The sequence below is a fragment of the Rana temporaria genome, chromosome 7 (assembly GCF_905171775.1).
Source record: "Rana temporaria chromosome 7, aRanTem1.1, whole genome shotgun sequence".
Taxonomy (NCBI): Eukaryota; Metazoa; Chordata; class Amphibia; order Anura; family Ranidae; genus Rana; species Rana temporaria.
Genome location: NC_053495.1, coordinates 3,371,882 through 3,390,262, shown reverse-complemented (window position 1 = coordinate 3,390,262; position 18,381 = coordinate 3,371,882). Strand labels below are relative to the sequence as shown.

At 48.8% G+C, this 18,381-nt stretch overlaps 1 protein-coding gene across 1 annotated transcript; it reads right to left on the bottom strand.

Moving 5' to 3' along the window:
- Positions 1-6,208: 6,208 nt before the first annotated feature.
- LOC120944784 (galectin-1-like) lies at positions 6,209-15,926 on the bottom strand. Its single transcript, XM_040358571.1, has 4 exons — positions 15,851-15,926; positions 13,416-13,495; positions 7,763-7,934; positions 6,209-6,402 (listed from the first exon to the last, which is right to left on the bottom strand). The coding sequence occupies exons 1-4, from the start codon at positions 15,860-15,862 to the stop codon at positions 6,259-6,261; spliced, it is 408 nt and encodes a 135-aa protein (XP_040214505.1). The 5' UTR covers positions 15,863-15,926; the 3' UTR covers positions 6,209-6,258.
- Positions 15,927-18,381: the final 2,455 nt, after the last annotated feature.

Genomic DNA, 18,381 nt, shown 5'->3' with positions numbered 1-18,381 from the left:
TGGCGATCTGAATACTTTGAAGTGCAAAGGAGGGTCTTTTAGACCCCCCAATCCCTCCATAAAGAGGACCTGTCACCACCTATTACTGTCATAAGGGATGTTTACATTCCTTGTGACAGCAATAAAAGTGATCAAGTTTAAAAAAAAAACCACACAATTTAATAATATAAAAATAAATAAGAAAAAATATCATTTAAAGCGCCCCCGTCCCCGACGAGCTCGCGCAGCAAAGAAAACGCATACGGAAGTGGCGCCCGCATATGAAAACGATGTTCAAATCACACATGTGAGGTATCGCCGCGATCACCATTGCGAGAGCAATAATTCTAGCACTAGACCGCCTCTGTCTTTCATCAAGAGGACCTGTCACCACCTATTATTGTCAAAAGGGATGTTTACATTCCTTGTGACAGCAATAAAAGTGATCGATTTTTTTTTTTTAAACACAATTTAATAATATAAAAATAAATAAGAAAAAATATAATGCAAAGTGCCCCCGTCCCCGCGAGCTTGCGCAGCCAAGAAAACGCATACGGAAGTGGCACCCGCATATGAAAACGATGTTCAAATCACACATGTGAGGTATCGCCGCGATCGCCAGAGCGAGAGCAATAATTCTAGCCCCAGACCTCCTCTGTAACTCTAACCTGGTAACCGTTAAAAAAAAAAAATTGAAAGCGTCGCCTATGGAGATTTTTAGGTATCGTAGTTTGTCGTCGCCATTCCACGAGTGTGTGCAATTATAAAGCGTGACATGTTTGGTATCTAGTTACTCGGCGTAACCTCGTCTTTCACATTATACAAAAAAATTGGGCTAACTTTACTGTTTTTTTTTTAAATTCACGAAAGTGTATTTTTTTCCCAAAAAAGTTGCGTTTAAAACACCGCTGCACAAATACCACGTGACATAAAATATTGCAACAATCGCCATTTTATTCTCTAGATTGTCTTCTAAAATATATATATATATATACATATATATATATATATATATAATGTTTGGGGATTCAAAGTAATTTTCTAGTAAAAAATACGGATCTTAACTTGTAAACACCAAATGTCAGAAATAGGCTTATGCCGCATGCAATACTGCATGTGGCCAGAGGTGGGGGGGGGGGGCACCGGAGAGCCTCGTAAACACTCAGAAAGACCTGAGGACACCTCGGCTGAACTTGGAAAGGCTCGGGAACAAAGTATTTCCACGATTTTCCGAGCATTTCCAAACGGCTACGGCGCCTCCCCCTACCTCAGGCCAAACGCGTTATTGCACACCGCTTTGGCTTGAATCCTGCTCATTTTGCGAGACAACATTCACACACCGAGTCAGTTTTTTATTTTTTTAAACGGACCTCGTATTGCGAAACGCTCGTTAACCGCAATACTCGCAATCCGAGGTTCCACTGTACGTGGTTTTTCTGCTCTTTAGCGCCACCCTCTGGGCAACTTCTGTTAATGTTGCGTTATGGTGAATTTTGCTGGCGGGAAATTTTAAAGCATGCTATCCAACATTTGTTTCGCAGGAAACCCGACAGCGATTGTCCGACGGAGCATACACACGGTCGGATTTTTTTCCGACAACAGCCCATCATCACACAATTCCCGCCGGAAAATCAGATCGTGTGAATGAGGCTTAACTCTCAATCGCTACAAGCGCCTAGTGCTTAGGCGCGCTTAGATGCGTCCATTTTTTTTCTGCCACAGTACTGCTGCTTTTGGACGCATTGTTTTTTGTTTTTTTTTCTGCCTCCAAACTTCTCTAAACATGTATCTGTGCATAGGTACATAGGCTAACATAGGGGGGCGTTTAGAGGCAGAACCCCCCCCAAGGGGCGCATTTACACTTGCTTCAGAATGTGGCATCGGACGCTGCTTTTTTTTTTTTAAAGCATTCTGAATGCGAATCAAATCTCCTGTAACTAAATAAAATGGTCACCTTACAGTCCTGGTCACACGTTGAGTTTGTTTTACTTACTTTATTTTCCTTCCCTTTTTATGTATTTGTTTATATTTGTTTATTCTTTATTTTTGTTTTCATTTTATTCCTATTTTATATTTTATTATACTTTATTATACTCTAAATTACTCCGAGTGGGTTTTTTGAAAAGGAATCTAGAATTGTTAAAATGTTAAATGGTCCAACTCTTCATCCATGCTTAAAGTGTTACTAAAGCTTAGTTTAAAAAATGTATAATAATAAAAAATAAATAACAAACATATCATACTTGCCTTCACTGTGAAGAGCATTTTGCAGGGGCCTCGATCCTCATCTTCTGGGGTCCCTCGGCGGCTCCTCCCCACATTCGATAACCCCCTAGGACAGGGGTCACTTTATTGTCCTTCGTCCTTTAGAAAGTTCCGGATTGTGGCCAGTGAGTGCAGAAAATGTCCCGGGCCCAGCATCAGTAAGAATAAATGTGGCCTCAGGGTTGGTGGTCAGTAGGAGGAGGAGGAGTGGGGCCCCTATGAGTAGGAGGAATAGTATCCCATCATTGATATCAGCAGAAGAAATAGTGCCCCCTTGTTGGTGTCAGTGGAAGGAATAGTGCCTCATATCAGTTGGAGGAAAAGTGCCCCAAGGGCCGCATAAAGGCTAACAAAGGGCCACATCTGGCCCTCTGGCCGCAGTTTGGAGACCCCTGCCCTAGGAGAAACCCCTGCCCAAGGGGGGTTACCTTGCGGGCACGCTTCTGATTCATACACTCAGTGTCCATAGACACTGGGCTAGATTCACGTAGATTAGCGGATCTTTAGATCCGCGTAATCTATGTGATTTACGATCCGCCGGTGCAATTTAGCGAGGCTAGTGCAGTATTCACAAAGCACTTACCTCTAAAATTGCACCGTCGGATCGTAACTCCCCCGGCGGAATTCAAATTCCGCGGCTAGGGGGAGTGTACAATTTAAATCAGGCGTGTTCCCGCGCCGATTTAACTGCGCATGCGCCGCCGGCGAAATTTCCCAGTGCGCATGCTCCAAATGACGTCGCTAGGACGTCATTGTTTTCGGCGGCAACGTCAATTGCGGCCATCCGTATTCCAGACCGACTTACGCAAACGACATAAAAATTTGAAACTCGGCGCGGGAACGACGTCCATACTTGACATTAGCTACCCCTCATATAGCAGGGGTAACTATGCGCCGGAAAAAGCCGAACGCAAACGTCGTAAAAAAAAAAAAAGCGACGGGCGGGCGTTCGTTTCTGAATTGGCGGTTCTCCTCATTTTCATATCCGACGCGTAAAAGACCGAGGCGACACCTAGCGGCCGGCGGGAGATTGCAGCCTAAGATCCGACGGTGTAAGTCACTTACACCAGTCGGATCTACGGGAGATCTATGCGGAATCAGTCTATGAATCAGTCGCATAGATCCGACCGTCGGATTGAGAGAAGGATGGCGGGGACACGCCCACAAATTCGGGGCTCGGGCGAGTAAAACTGGGGACCGGACACAGCAAGGTGTTTTTTCACCTTAGGATGTATTAAGGTGAAAAAACATGGAGGCTTTACAACACCTTTAACAATTAATATTAATTTGTACTCATGTAACATAATAGTATCAGATGAACCGCTATTCTTCCAATATAAGCGTTGTTTGACACGCCGATCGGCTCTCCTCTACTTGCGTCTGTCAGACGCGAGTGAGGAAGAGCCGATCAACGGCTCTGTTTACATCGGATCAGCCGTGGTTGGACACGGCTGATCACATGGTAAACAGCCTCCGCCAGAGGCTCTTTACCAAGATCGGAGCGCGCCGGCATGAAATCCTGCAGGACGTCAATAAACGTCCAGTCAGGATTTCACAACCACTTCCCGGACATCAATTGTATATTGACCGGGCGGGAAGTGGTTAATGTAGCCTATGCATTAAGGTGAAAAAACACCTTGCAGTGTCCACCCCCCCGCCCCATTTTATTTACCTGAGCCATGAAATTCCATAGGCACGATTCCCACAACTTCTCAGCTCTTCATTGGATAGATTGATAGCAGCGCAGCCATTGCTGTGAATCAAATCCAACGACGCAGAGTGTATGACACGGGAGCGCGCCTGCAAGGTAGCCCCCTCTGGAGAGAGCTTCCCAGAGGGTGGGGGGTCAACTAATGCAGGGAGGAGTCAGAGCCGCCACAGAACCCCCAGTACAGGAGGATCGGGGGGCCACTGTGCAAAAACGATCTGCACAGTGGAGGCAAGTATAACTTTTAAGCCAAAAGGAACCTTTACAACCACTTTAACAGCTTGCCGACCAGTGTACCACTATATACGCTGACAGCATGGCAGGGACAGGCAGGACATATATATATATATATCTCACACATGTCCCCTTTAAGAAGCTGGCATTGAGGGCGCGAGCCCGCCGGGAACATTGTGACTCCGACTGCGTGTCTCACAGACTTGATGTCCCTGGACATACCGGCAATCGTCTCACGTGGGGGGGGGGGGGGGGGTGACCACATTTCCAAACTGCCATTCAGGGACACACCCCCTCTCACCTTCCCCCCAAAAAAAGGTGAGGGGTGGGGGTGGAAAATGTAGTCTCAGGTTGATTGGGAATTTGGCAGTGAGTTATTTGTCAGGTGAATGTGCCGCTTGCCACCAGATTTAGTGCTGCCGTCACTCCCCCTGCATGACCCGCGTGTGTAGAAGGAAAGGAGTGGCGTCACTATCTGGAGAGTGAAGATCACACCAGTCCCTGCTGCTTGCCGGAGGAGGCGCCAAGGTGGGTGGGGACAGCAGTGCTGCACTAGGCGCAGGCCTTGCTCCCGGTCTCACTGTTTGAGAGTAAATTGGTTACTGGTTACAAGATGCCAGGCAGTGCAGGCCCTAGCAGCCCCCTTCCGGAGTATTAGTTAGTAGGGGGTGGCCATGTCCTCCACTTCATTCCAGGACACTGTATTGTCCCAGAATGAAGGTGCCCGGGACCTGAGACAGACATGTCAGTTGCGGGACAGTCCGACAATCTGGGACACCCTGGGGGGGGGTGATGTAAACAAGGCATTTCCCCAGTCTTCCTAGTGACAGGGTACTGATCACAGTTCCCTGTAATCGGAAGCTGTGACCCCCATCTTGTCACACAGCCCATCCCCCCCCCCAGTTAGAACACATCCCTAGGCACACTTAACCCCTTTAGCACCACCTAGTGGTTAACCTTCACTGCCAGTGTCATTAAGTGGTTAAAGCGTAGGGGGCAACCTAAAAAAACCTTTCTACCATGCAGCATACTAGTGTCAGCTACGGTATGCCTTTATTTTATTTTTTGCGCTGTATTCACAGTGTAATCCAATAGTTTTGTTTTAGACACCTGTAGGGAATAGGCGTTCCTATCAAGAGGGGGGGGGGGGGGGCATGATTGACGGCCGGCTATGGCGCGTCACGCTTCGCGAAAATAGCCGGAGTAGGTCTCGGCTCTTCACGGCGCCTGCGCACAGACTAGGAGCTAACTGCTCAGGTGCCGTGAAGAGCCAAGTCCTATTTCGGCTATTTTCGGGAAGCGTGACGCGCCATAGCCGGCCATCAATCATGTTCCCCTCTGCATAGGAACGCCCATTCCCCGCGGGGAGTCTGAAACGGATTAAACTGAGTACAGCGGAAAAAAATAAAATAAACGCATACTGTAGCCGACGCTAGTATGCTGCATGGCAGACAAAAAAAAAATTTTTTTATGGGTGAACCCCCGCTTTAAGGACATGTGTTCCACAGCTTTCCAGTACAGTGCAGGAAAAAACACACAACATGTTCTACTTTTTTTACTTGAACTGCAAAAACTGGTGAAATATTCCATTGAAAATTACTTTTCTATGAAAAATGTACACACATAATAAAAATCCTGCACTAGACTGCATGTGGTGTGAACCGACTCAGACTGCACAGGCATAATGTAGCATTAGCACCCTCTGCTGGTTACAGTGTGCCTTTTAAATGTAAGGAACATCCAGCAGGGGCGCTATGCAGCCAGCAGTGACTTGCTATCAAATACAGAAAATCGTGTCAAAGTCAGTTTAGCACTAAATAAAAAAAAAAAGATAAATCAGACACAATGGAGCTCATTGGATTTTATTTGAAATGTGGATGAAATTAATTTCCAATATATGAACTGAGCAAAGCACAACGTGAGTCTATACAAGCAGGAAGGATGCAGATTGGAGTGGGGGGGGGGGGTTACTATACAGGATTAAATAATTCTCCTTCACTATGGTCGTTCCTCAGAGCCTGGATTTGGACACGTGGGGGGGGGGGGGGGGGGGATTCCACTGCAGGGATTCTTCATTTTAGTGTGATGGACTTGAGCTGGAGGTCTTTGACGGCCAAGTACGTGATCTCCTCTACGGGAACGCGGACTGGAAAGGAGAGAGGGTTTCCGGTAGACAATCGTATGGCGATCGCATCTTTCTCAAACTGGAAGGAAACCTGTAAGAAAAGAGACGGCGCGGTGTCAGATTGCTGGACTGAGCGATGGCCATAGAGACAAAAGACTTTACTACCAAACTGTTCATTTAGCTTAAGACCCGGACCATTATGCAGGTTAAGGATCTGGCCTTTTTGCGATTCGGCACTGCGTCGCTTTAAATGACAATTGCGCGGTCGTGCGACGTGGCTCCCAAACAAAATTGACGTCCTTCCCCCCCCCCCCCCCCAACAAATAGAGCTTTTGGAGGAGAGCTCTCCCCCCCCCCCCCAGCAAGGATGTGGCACGGCGACCACATTGCAATTCCTGCAGCGCGTATGATGGACGTCACGGCATTGGATCAGTGGGACGTCCATCATAGGCGTTGCGCAGACTCCAGAAGGCGAAACCCGCTATGGTAGTCGTCCACATTCAGCGGTGCTTGGGATCAGATCAATCCCAGCTCACTCAGGGCCAACAATGGAGACCTGCATGAGTCCTGTGGCTTTCCCGGGGCTCCAGCAGCCAACTCCCCCCAATATATACCCTTCACCTAACCCATCACTGGCTGCCTACTGCATCATCTGAGGTTGGATATTACATGTCCAATATGAACAGTGGGGTAGATTCAAAGAGCAATTGCGTCTATGTAACCATAGTTACGCAGCGCAATTGCTTACCTGCGCCGGCGTTACGAATGCTCCCGATTCAGGAACCTCGTTACGCCAACTGCAGCCTAAGAAATGACTGGCATAAGGCTCCTTATGCCGTCATATCTTAGGCTGCATTCTTACGCAGGCCGCTAGGTGGCGTTCCCGTTGTGGTCAGCGTATAGTATGCAAATTGCATACTAACGCCGATTCACAACCCTACGCGAGCCCTGCGTACGTAGTTTACGTACGTCGGTTTTTGCGTAAGGCTGCCCCTGCCAATAGCAGGGGCAGCCAATGCTACGTATACCCATCGCGAAATTTGAAATTTACGTCGTTTGCGTAAGTGAATCGTGAATGGCGCTGGACGCCATTCACTTTGAAGCAAATGACGTCCTTGCGACGTCATTTACCGCAATGCACGTCGGGAAAGTTTCCCGACGGAGCATGCGCACTACGCTCGGCGCGGGAACGCGCCTAATTTAAATGATCCACGCCCCCTACGGGATCATTTAAATAGCGCGCTTACGCCGGGCATTTTGCCGGAGCGCCCACGCAATTTACGGAGCTACTGCTCCGTGAATCAAGGGTAGCGCAGGTAATTTGCGGAGGCGCAGCGGCAAAACTGTGCGCTGCGCCTCCGTAAAAACTGCGCAAAGCTACCTGAATCTACCCCAGTGATACCACTTTGCCCCATCCAACATTTGTCCCGCCCCTCCCAGCATAGACCTACCGCGGTGTCTGCCCCCTCCTGGAAGGGGAAGAAGCTTTCCTCCTGCTCCTCTCCCCAGACATTATCCACCATCGAGTTCATGATGATCTTGTTCTTAACGTCAAGGGCATCAAAGCGAGGGTTAAAGTGTAGCACAAAATTCTTATCACCGGTTCCCAAGTTTATGTTGAACCTAGAAAGACAGAAAACGCCAATTATTCTTCTCAGCCGACCTCGCTGGATGCAATACGCGAGTCACTCACCAGGGGTCCTCCCCTGGGTTTCAGAGGAACTGCTACAATTTCTAACGACAACTCATAATAGCAAATTATATATAAATTGGATTAGCCAATCATAATTGACCAACGGGTTGCTTAAAAAAAAAAAAACATTTATAAACAAACGGGGTCCTGGAAAAACAAGTCCCCATACTAAAAGATACCTAAAGTGAACCTGTAGCCATATAGACCGTTCTTTACAAGTGGCAAAAGTAAGCTTAAAGCGGAACTCCGAAAAAATACATTAAAAGCCAGCAGTGACACATAATGCAGCCGCTGGCTTAATAAATGGCTTAATAAATGGACACTTACCGGTCCAGGTGTCCCTTGGTGCTTCCCATCAGCTGTCGGGGGCTGCCATTGCAAGCAAGAGAACCCAACAGCCTCTAAGCTTCACGCTGGGAACCCTACTGGGCATGCACAAGGCCCTGCGCCTCTATTGGCCCGGCAGGTGGGGGAGGAGGGAGCCCTGTGGTGATGTCATGGGCTGCAGCCGGGACTCCTGGAAGGATACCCATCAAAGACAGGTATCCCCCCCCCCCAAAGACAGGTATCTATCCTCCCCCCCCCCCAAAGACAGGTATCTATCCTCCCCCCCCCAAAGACAGGTATCTGATGAGTGGAAAGTATCCACGAAACGCGTCGAGCTTACCTTATAGATGATATGTCACTTTAATCATGGATACTATCATGGGCATTTGAACGTTCGAATCATGTACCTTATATAATATTTTTTATGAACTTACACCACTCTGGATACACTGTTGATCACAGTACTTATCATGTGTTATATTGTTTACCATGTTACCATTTTTAATTCTCCATGATCAATCAGTATACATACCTTATACATAACTATTTATTTACCATGCATACTTACCATGCAGTATTGCTGGTTGCATTGTCTACCATGTGTTACACTGTCTACTATGTTACAATGTCTACCATGTTATAATTATTACCTGTTATGATTGACCAATCATGTCTCTATCTTTTTATTTTGATTGTCCAAAACGACTATTGATTACTGTTGATCACAGTTTTTACTATGTGTTACATTGTTTACTATGCTTCTATTGGAACGTGCCAGGGTCGATCAGTCATTTCTCCATCATGCACTTTAACATACTTATTGATCTACCATGTATATTCACCATGCATTTATGCTGGTTAAATCGTTTATCATGTGTTACTTTGGCTATCATGATATTATTGGAAGTTTTATGACTGACCGATCATGTTCCCATTATGAACCCTAACACTATTTATTATCCTATATCTACACTGTAATGTATCCATATGTGCTACCAATAAACAGCTTAATATATTTTACCCATTGATTCGATCTGCCCTTAATGTTTTGTTTCATTTAAAGTCCCAACATTCCCTTAGTCCCCATTAGTCCCTCTTTTCTCAAAGACAGGTATCTATCCTCCCCCCCCAAAGACAGGTATCTATCCTTCCCCCCCCCCCCCCAAAGACAGGTATCTATCCCCCCCCAAAAAAAGGTATCTATCCCCCCCCCAAAAAAGGTATCTATCCCCCCCCCCCAAAAAAGGGTATCTATCCCCCCCCCAAAAAAGGGTATCTATCCCCCCCCCCAAAAAAGGGTATCTATCCTTCCTCCCCCCCCCCCCCCCAAAGACAGGTATCTATCCTTCCCCCCCCCAAAGACAGGTATCTATCCTCCCCCCCCCCCCAAAGACAGGTATCTATCCTCCCCCCCCCAAAGACAGGTATCTATCCTCCCCCCCCCCAAAGACAGGTATCTATCCCCCCCCCCCAAAAAAGGTATCTATCCCCCCCCAAAAAAGGGTATCTATCCCCCCCCCAAAGACAGGTATCTATCCTTCCCCCCCCAAAGACAGGTATCTATCCTCCCCCCCCCCAAAGACAGGTATCTATCCTCCCCCCCCCCCAAAGACAGGTATCTATCCTCCCCCCCCCCAAAGACAGGTATCTATCCTCCCCCCCCCCAAAGACAGGTATCTATCCTCCCCCCCCCCCCAAAGACAGGTATCTATCCCCCCCCAAAAAAAGGTATCTATCCCCCCCCAAAAAAGGTATCTATCCCCCCCCCCAAAGACAGGTATCTATCCTTCCCCCCCCCAAAGACAGGTATCTATCCTTCCCCCCCCCCAAAGACAGGTATCTATCCTCCCCCCCCCAAGACAGGTATCTATCCCCCCCCCCAAAAAAGGTATCTATCCCCCCCCCCAAAAAAGGTATCTATCCCCCCCCAAAAAAGGGTATCTATCCCCCCCCCAAAGACAGGTATCTATCCTTCCTCCCCCCCCCCCAAAGACAGGTATCTATCCTTCCTCCCCCCCCCCAAAGACAGGTATCTATCCTTCCTCCCCCCCCCCCAAAGACAGGTATCTATCCTTCCTCCTCCCCCCCCCCAAAGACAGGTATCTATCCTTCCTCCCCCCCCCCCAAAGACAGGTATCTATCCTTCCTCCCCCCCCCCCAAAGACAGGTATCTATCCTTCCTCCCCCCCCCCCCCCAAAGACAGGTATCTATCCTTCCCCCCCCCCCCCCAAAGACAGGTATCTATCCTTCCTCCCCCCCCCCCCAAAGACAGGTATCTATCCTTCCCCCCCCCCCCCCCCAAAGACAGGTATCTATCCTTCCTCCCCCCCCCCCCAAAGACAGGTATCTATCCTTCCTCCCCCCCCCCCAAAGACAGGTATCTATCCTTCCTCCCCCCCAAAGACAGGTATCTATCCTTCCTCCCCCCCCCCCAAAGACAGGTATCTATCCTTCCTCCCCCCCCAAAGACTGGTATCTATCCTTCCTCCCCCCCCCCCAAAGACAGGTATCTATCCTTCCTCCCCCCCCCCCAAAGACAGGTATCTATCCTTCCTCCCCCCCCCCCCCCAAAGACAGGTATCCATCCTCCCTCCGCCCCCGCCCAAAGACAGGTATCTATCCTTCCTCCCCCCCCCCAAAGACAGGTATCTATCCTTCCTCCCCCCCCCCAAAGACAGTTATCCATCCTCCCTCCGCCCCCCCCCCCAAAGACAGTTATCCATCCTCCCTCCGCCCCCCCCCCCAAACACAGTTATCCATCCTCCCTCCGCCCCCCCCCCCCAAAGACAGTTATCCATCCTCCCTCCGCCCCCCCCCCAAAGACAGTTATCCATCCTCCCTCCGCCCCCCCCCCCCCAAAGACAGTTATCCATCCTCCCTCCGCCCCCCCCCCCCAAAGACAGTTATCCATCCTCCCTCCGCCCCCCCCCCCCAAAGACAGTTATCCATCCTCCCTCCCCCCCCCCCCCCAAAGACAGTTATCCATCCTCCCTCCGCCCCCCCCCCCAAAGACAGTTATCCATCCTCCCTCCGCCCCCGCCCAAAGACAGTTATCCATCCTTTCTCCCCCCCCAAAGACAGATGAGCATAAGTTCCACTTTAAGGTGGAGCTCCGGTAAAGTACAATCCTTCAATTAGGTTTGTAGTTGTAGCCACTGTGGAAAAATTCATCCTGAAAAGTTCACAAGAGAAACAATGAAGTCATTCGAGTCCAGAATCAGCTCTCCCATCCTACTAGTGAGAGAAGAGTGATCCGAGCTGCCAAGTCAATATGTTAAAGAAGCAAATAACTGCTGGAGAAGGAGCGGGGCGAGCCAAGCAACCGGCAGAGAGGAGAAGGAGCGGGGCGAGCCAAGCAACCGGCAGAGAGGAGAAGGAGCGGGGCGAGCCAAGCAACCGGCAGAGAGGAGAAGGAGCGGGGCGAGCCAAGCAACCGGCAGAGAGGAGAAGGAGCGGGGCGAGCCAAGCAACCGGCAGAGAGGAGAAGGAGCGGGGCGAGCCAAGCAACCGGCAGAGAGGAGAAGGAGCGGGGCGAGCCAAGCAACCGGCAGAGAGGAGAAGGAGCGGGGCGAGCCAAGCAACCGGCAGAGAGGAGAAGGAGCGGGGCGAGCCAAGCAACCGGCAGAGAGGAGAAGGAGCGGGGCGAGCCAAGCAACCGGCAGAGAGGAGAAGGAGCGGGGCGAGCCAAGCAACCGGCAGAGAGGAGAAGGAGCGGGGCGAGCCAAGCAACCGGCAGAGAGGAGAAGGAGCGGGGCGAGCCAAGCAACCGGCAGAGAGGAGAAGGAGCGGGGCGAGCCAAGCAACCGGCAGAGAGGAGAAGGAGCGGGGCGAGCCAAGCAACCGGCAGAGAGGAGAAGGAGCGGGGCGAGCCAAGCAACCGGCAGAGAGGAGAAGGAGCGGGGCGAGCCAAGCAACCGGCAGAGAGGAGAAGGAGCGGGGCGAGCCAAGCAACCGGCAGAGAGGAGAAGGAGCGGGGCGAGCCAAGCAACCGGCAGAGAGGAGAAGGAGCGGGGCGAGCCAAGCAACCGGCAGAGAGGAGAAGGAGCGGGGCGAGCCAAGCAACCGGCAGAGAGGAGAAGGAGCGGGGCGAGCCAAGCAACCGGCAGAGAGGAGAAGGAGCGGGGCGAGCCAAGCAACCGGCAGAGAGGAGAAGGAGCGGGGCGAGCCAAGCAACCGGCAGAGATGAGAAGGAGCGGGGCGAGCCAAGCAACCGGCAGAGAGGAGAAGGAGCGGGGCGAGCCAAGCAACCGGCAGAGATGAGAAGGAGCGGGGCGAGCCAAGCAACCGGCAGAGAGGAGAAGGAGCGGGGCGAGCCAAGCAACCGGCAGAGAGGAGAAGGAGCGGGGCGAGCCAAGCAACCGGCAGAGAGGAGAAGGAGCGGGGCGAGCCAAGCAACCGGCAGAGAGGAGAAGGAGCGGGGCGAGCCAAGCAACCGGCAGAGAGGAGAAGGAGCGGGGCGAGCCAAGCAACCGGCAGAGAGGAGAAGGAGCAGGGCGAGCCAAGCAACCAGCAGAGAGGAGAAGGAGCAGGGCGAGCCAAGCAACTGGCAGAGAGGAGAAGGAGCGGGGCGAGCCAAGCAACTGGCAGAGAGGAGGAGCCACTACAAGGAGGGGGGAGCCGAACTAACAAGTTCTGAGAAGGTGAGCCGAGAAGTCACTACTACTCTGCCCTTTCACTCCCTGCTGCCATTCCAGGGGTGTCCAGACCTTGTATGTGATAGCGACAATGTGCTTTCTACTGTAAATTGAGGATGAATTCCTCCACAGTGCCTGCAGCTACACAGGTAAGTGTCCCAGAGGAAAGACAAAAGTCAAGTCATATTTCAGATGACCGCTGATAAGTCAGACAAGTTTTCTCCAGGATGACATTTTGCTACAATGTAGAAGAACAAATGTTGGAGAAAAATTTGCTCCGAGCAAAACAATCTGATGTCAGATATTAGAGGGACTCCCACACCCCAAATTCCCAGCGAGGGGTCAGGAGGATGTCTCCTGTACACAGAACACTTTACTACTTTTGGCAAATTATTTTATACAGAGAGCAGAACTATTGTATAATAACCAAGGAAAGAACCAGGACTTACTTTTTACAGCCCTCGGGAATGAACCCCTTCACCTCTATGGAGTGTCCGGGTTTGAGGCTGAAGTTACACAAGACAACACCCTGTATAGGAGAAAGGAGACTATTATTACACCCTGTATAATAGAGAGAGGGGGGATTATTACACCCTGTATAATAGAGAGGGGGGGATTATTACACCCTGTATAATAGAGAGGGGGGGGGGATTATTACACCCTGTATAAGAGGGGGGGGGATTATTACACCCTGTATAAGAGGGGGGGGGGATTATTACACCCTGTATAATAGAGAGGGGGGGGGGGGATTATTACACCCTGTATAAGAGGGGGGGGGGGGGTATTACACCCTGTATAATAGAGAGGGGGGATGATTATTACACCCTGTATAATAGAGAGGGGGGATGATTATTACACCCTGTATAATAGAGAGAGGGGGGATTATTACACCCTGTATAATAGAGAGAGGGAGGATTATTACACCCTGTATAATAGAGAGGGGGGATGATTATTACACCCTGTATAATAGAGAGGGGGGATGATTATTACACCCTGTATAATAGAGAGGGGGGATGATTATTACACCCTGTATAATAGAGAGGGGGGGGGATTATTACACCCTGTATAATAGAGAGGGGGGGGATTATTACACCCTGTATAATAGAGAGGGGGGGGATTATTACACCCTGTATAATAGAGAGGGGGGGGATTATTACACCCTGTATAATAGAGAGGGGGGATGATTATTACACCCTGCATAGGAGAAAGGAGACGATTATTACACCCTGTATAATAGAGAGGGGGGATTACTACATCCTGTATAATAGAGGGGGGGGATTACTACATCCTGTATAATAGACATCCCCAGCAGATCACGAGTGTCTTCTAAAAACAGATCAATGACTTGACAATATATAGATTTTCTCTTCTAATGTTCATGTCATGGATGTCGGCTGCCCAGACCTTTATACAAGTTATAGTCCCATCTACAGACAGACGGGCCCATTACTGACCGGCACAAGGCCTGCCCAGCATTCATGTTTAGTAATAATGATGTACTTGGTGTGTACAGGAGGAGTTGTATTCTGGTCAGCAAATATCTCATCTGTCTGGAGTATTACCCCCCCCCCCACCTTCCATCCTGTATGGAGAGAGGTAAGGATCGGCCACAATGGAGCAACCCAGAGGGACGGACACGTCACATCTCAGAATAGGAACATAATAGTTATTAAATCAAAGAAAGTGGTTAATATAATCATACATGTAATTTGTATTTATTTTTTATACCATCCCAGTATATACCGTATACCATCTACCATCCCAGTATATACCGTATACCATCTACCATACCAGTATATACCATCCACCATATACCATCCCAGTATATACTGTATACCATATACCGTATACCATCCACCATATACCATCCCAGTATATACCCCATCCCAGTATATACACCATCCCCCATCCCAGTATATACCCCCATACACCATCCCAGTATATACCATCTAACAGGGCTCAATCAATCCCCCCCCCCCCCCCCCCGGCAGCCCAGCTTGCAAGACCTAATTTTCCACTTGCAAAGTGCGAGTGTAAAAAATTTGAGGGCTGCCGTATACTAAGAATACCCAGGAAGGCCGACCCAGCTCTGTGCCGGGATATCAGAATGCATCGAAAATACACACATTCATCATACCCTGAATAGGTGGAAGGAAAACACAGTAAAACCTTGGTTTGAGAGTGACTTGGTTTAAGAGCATTTTGCAAAATGTTTTAATACATTTTGCCTTGATATACAAGCGATGTCTTGATATAAGAGTAGCATGTCACAACTGAGAAAAAAAAAAAAAAAAAAAAAGAGCCTAAGTGTAGTAATCTGGTTACATGTAATGAAGGGACAACATTTAGCAACTTATTGCTACACTTAGAGGTGCCTCTCTTCTTTTATACCCTGAAAAAACAAAAAAAAGGGGGGGGCTTTGATATACAAGCGCTTTGGATTACAAGCATGTTTCTGGAAAGAATTATCCTCGCAAACCAAGGTTTTACTGCAACTAATATCCTGACCTACACCCAGCAACCCCCCCCCCCACCACCAGCCTATGCCCGCACCCAGCAGCCCCCCCACCCTATGCCCACACCCAGCAGCCCCCCCACCCTATGCCCGCACCACTATCCCAACTACAGCCTGCAACAGCAGTCATCACCCCCGTCCTCAGGGTCCACTAACAGGCCAGGTTTTATGTATTACCTTGGGGGAGATGCAGACTAGAACACTGCAATCACTGAGCAGCAAATGATATCACCTGTCATGTATTTCAGTTATCCTGCAAACCTGGCCTGTTAGTGGGCCCTGAGGACGGGGGGGGTGAGGATCACCGGCCTACAACACTCAAAACCCAGCTGACCAGCTCTTGCAGCTTCCATCAGCGCTCATACTCACATTATCTGCCATTGCGCTTCCTTATCAGACAAACTTGTGCTCAGCTGCACCTCTACCTCTTCTCATATAGGAGGTCTGCTGAGGGCGGAGCCAGTCAGGAGGGAGGGGCCAGTCAGGAGGGAGGAGTCACCCCGCCCAGTGCTCCCTGGACTGAGAATTGATTGGAGAGAATGAATGAAATGTGGATCCGGGGTGACTGATCATGGGGGGTCCATCGTCACTCTGCTGGGATGTCACCACTCACCACAACCAGCAGGGGGGGCAAAAGACGACTTTCCTCAAAGTCATTTCTACATCACATAAGACGCATGACATCACATAAGACGCATGATATCATATAAGACACATGACATCACATGAGACACATGACATCACATGATACACATGACATCACATAAGACACATGACATCACATGAGACGCATGACATCACATGAGACACATGACATCACATAAGACGTGTGACATCACATGAGACGCATGACATCACATGAGACACATGACATCACATGAGACGCACGACATCACATGAGACACATGACATCACATGATACACATGACATCACATGAGACACATGACATCACATGAGACGCACAACATCATATGAGACCCATGACATCACATGAGACGCATGACATCACATGAGACACATGACATCATATAAGACACATGACATCACATGAGACGCATGACATCACATGAGACGCATGACATCACATGAGACGCATGACATCACATGAGACCCATGACATCATATAAGACACATGACATCACATGAGACGCATGACATCACATGAGACGCATGACATCACATGAGACGCATGACATCACATGAGACACATGACATCACATGAGACGCATGACATCACATGAGACACATGACATCACATGAGACGCATGACATCACATGAGACGCATGACATCACATGAGACACATGACATCACATGAGACGCATGACATCACATGAGACGCACATGAGACGCATGACATCACATGAGACGCATGACATCATAAGAGACGCATGACATCACATAAGACGTGTGACATCACATGAGACGCATGACATCACATGAGACGCATGACATCACATGAGACGCATGATATCATATAAGACACATGACATCACATGAGACGCATGACATCATAAGAGACGCATGACATCACATAAGACGTGTGACATCACATGAGACGCATGACATCACATGAGACGCATGACATCACATGAGACGCATGACATCACATGAGACGCATGATATCATATAAGACACATGACTTCACATGAGACACATGACATCACATGAGACGCATGACATCACATAAGACGCATGATATCATATAAGACACATGACATCACATGAGACGCATGACATCACATGAGACGCATGATATCATATAAGACACATGACATCACATGAGACGCATGACATCATAAGAGACGCATGACATCACATAATACACATGACATCACATGAGACGCATGACATCACATGAGACGCATGACATCACATGAGACACATGACATCACATGAGACGCATGACATCACATGAGACGCATGACATCATATAAGACACATGACATCACATGAGACGCATGACATCACATGAGACGCATGACATCATAAGAGACGCATGACATCACATAAGACGCATGACATCACATAAGACGTGTGACATCACATGAGACGCATGACATCACATGAGACGCATGACATCACATGAGACGCATGATATCATATAAGACACATGACATCACATGAGACGCATGACATCACATGAGACGCATGATATCATATAAGACACATGACATCACATGAGACGTATGACATCACATGAGACGCATGACATCACATGAGACGCATGACATCACATGAGACACATGACTTCACATGAGACGCATGACATCACATGAGACGTATGACATCACATGAGACGTATGACATCACATGAGACACCTGACATCACATGATACGCATGACTTTATATAAGACACATGACATAACATGAGACGCATGACATCACATGATACACATGACATCACATGAGACACATGACATCACATGAGACACATGACATCACATGAGACGCATAACATCACATGAGACACATGACATCACATGAGACACATGACATCATATAAGACACATGACATCACATGAGACGCATGACATCACATGAGACGCATGACATCACATGAGACGCATGACATCACATGAGACACATGACATCATATAAGACACATGACATCACATGAGACGCATGACATCACATGAGACACATGACATCACATGAGACGCATAACATCACATGAGACGCATAACATCACATGAGACGCATGATATCATATAAGACACATGACATCACATGATACACATGACATCATAAGAGACGCATGACATCACATAATACACATGACATCACATGAGACGCATGACATCATAAGAGACGCATGACATCACATAAGACGTGTGACATCACATGAGACGCATAACATCACATGAGACGCATGATATCATATAAGACACATGACATC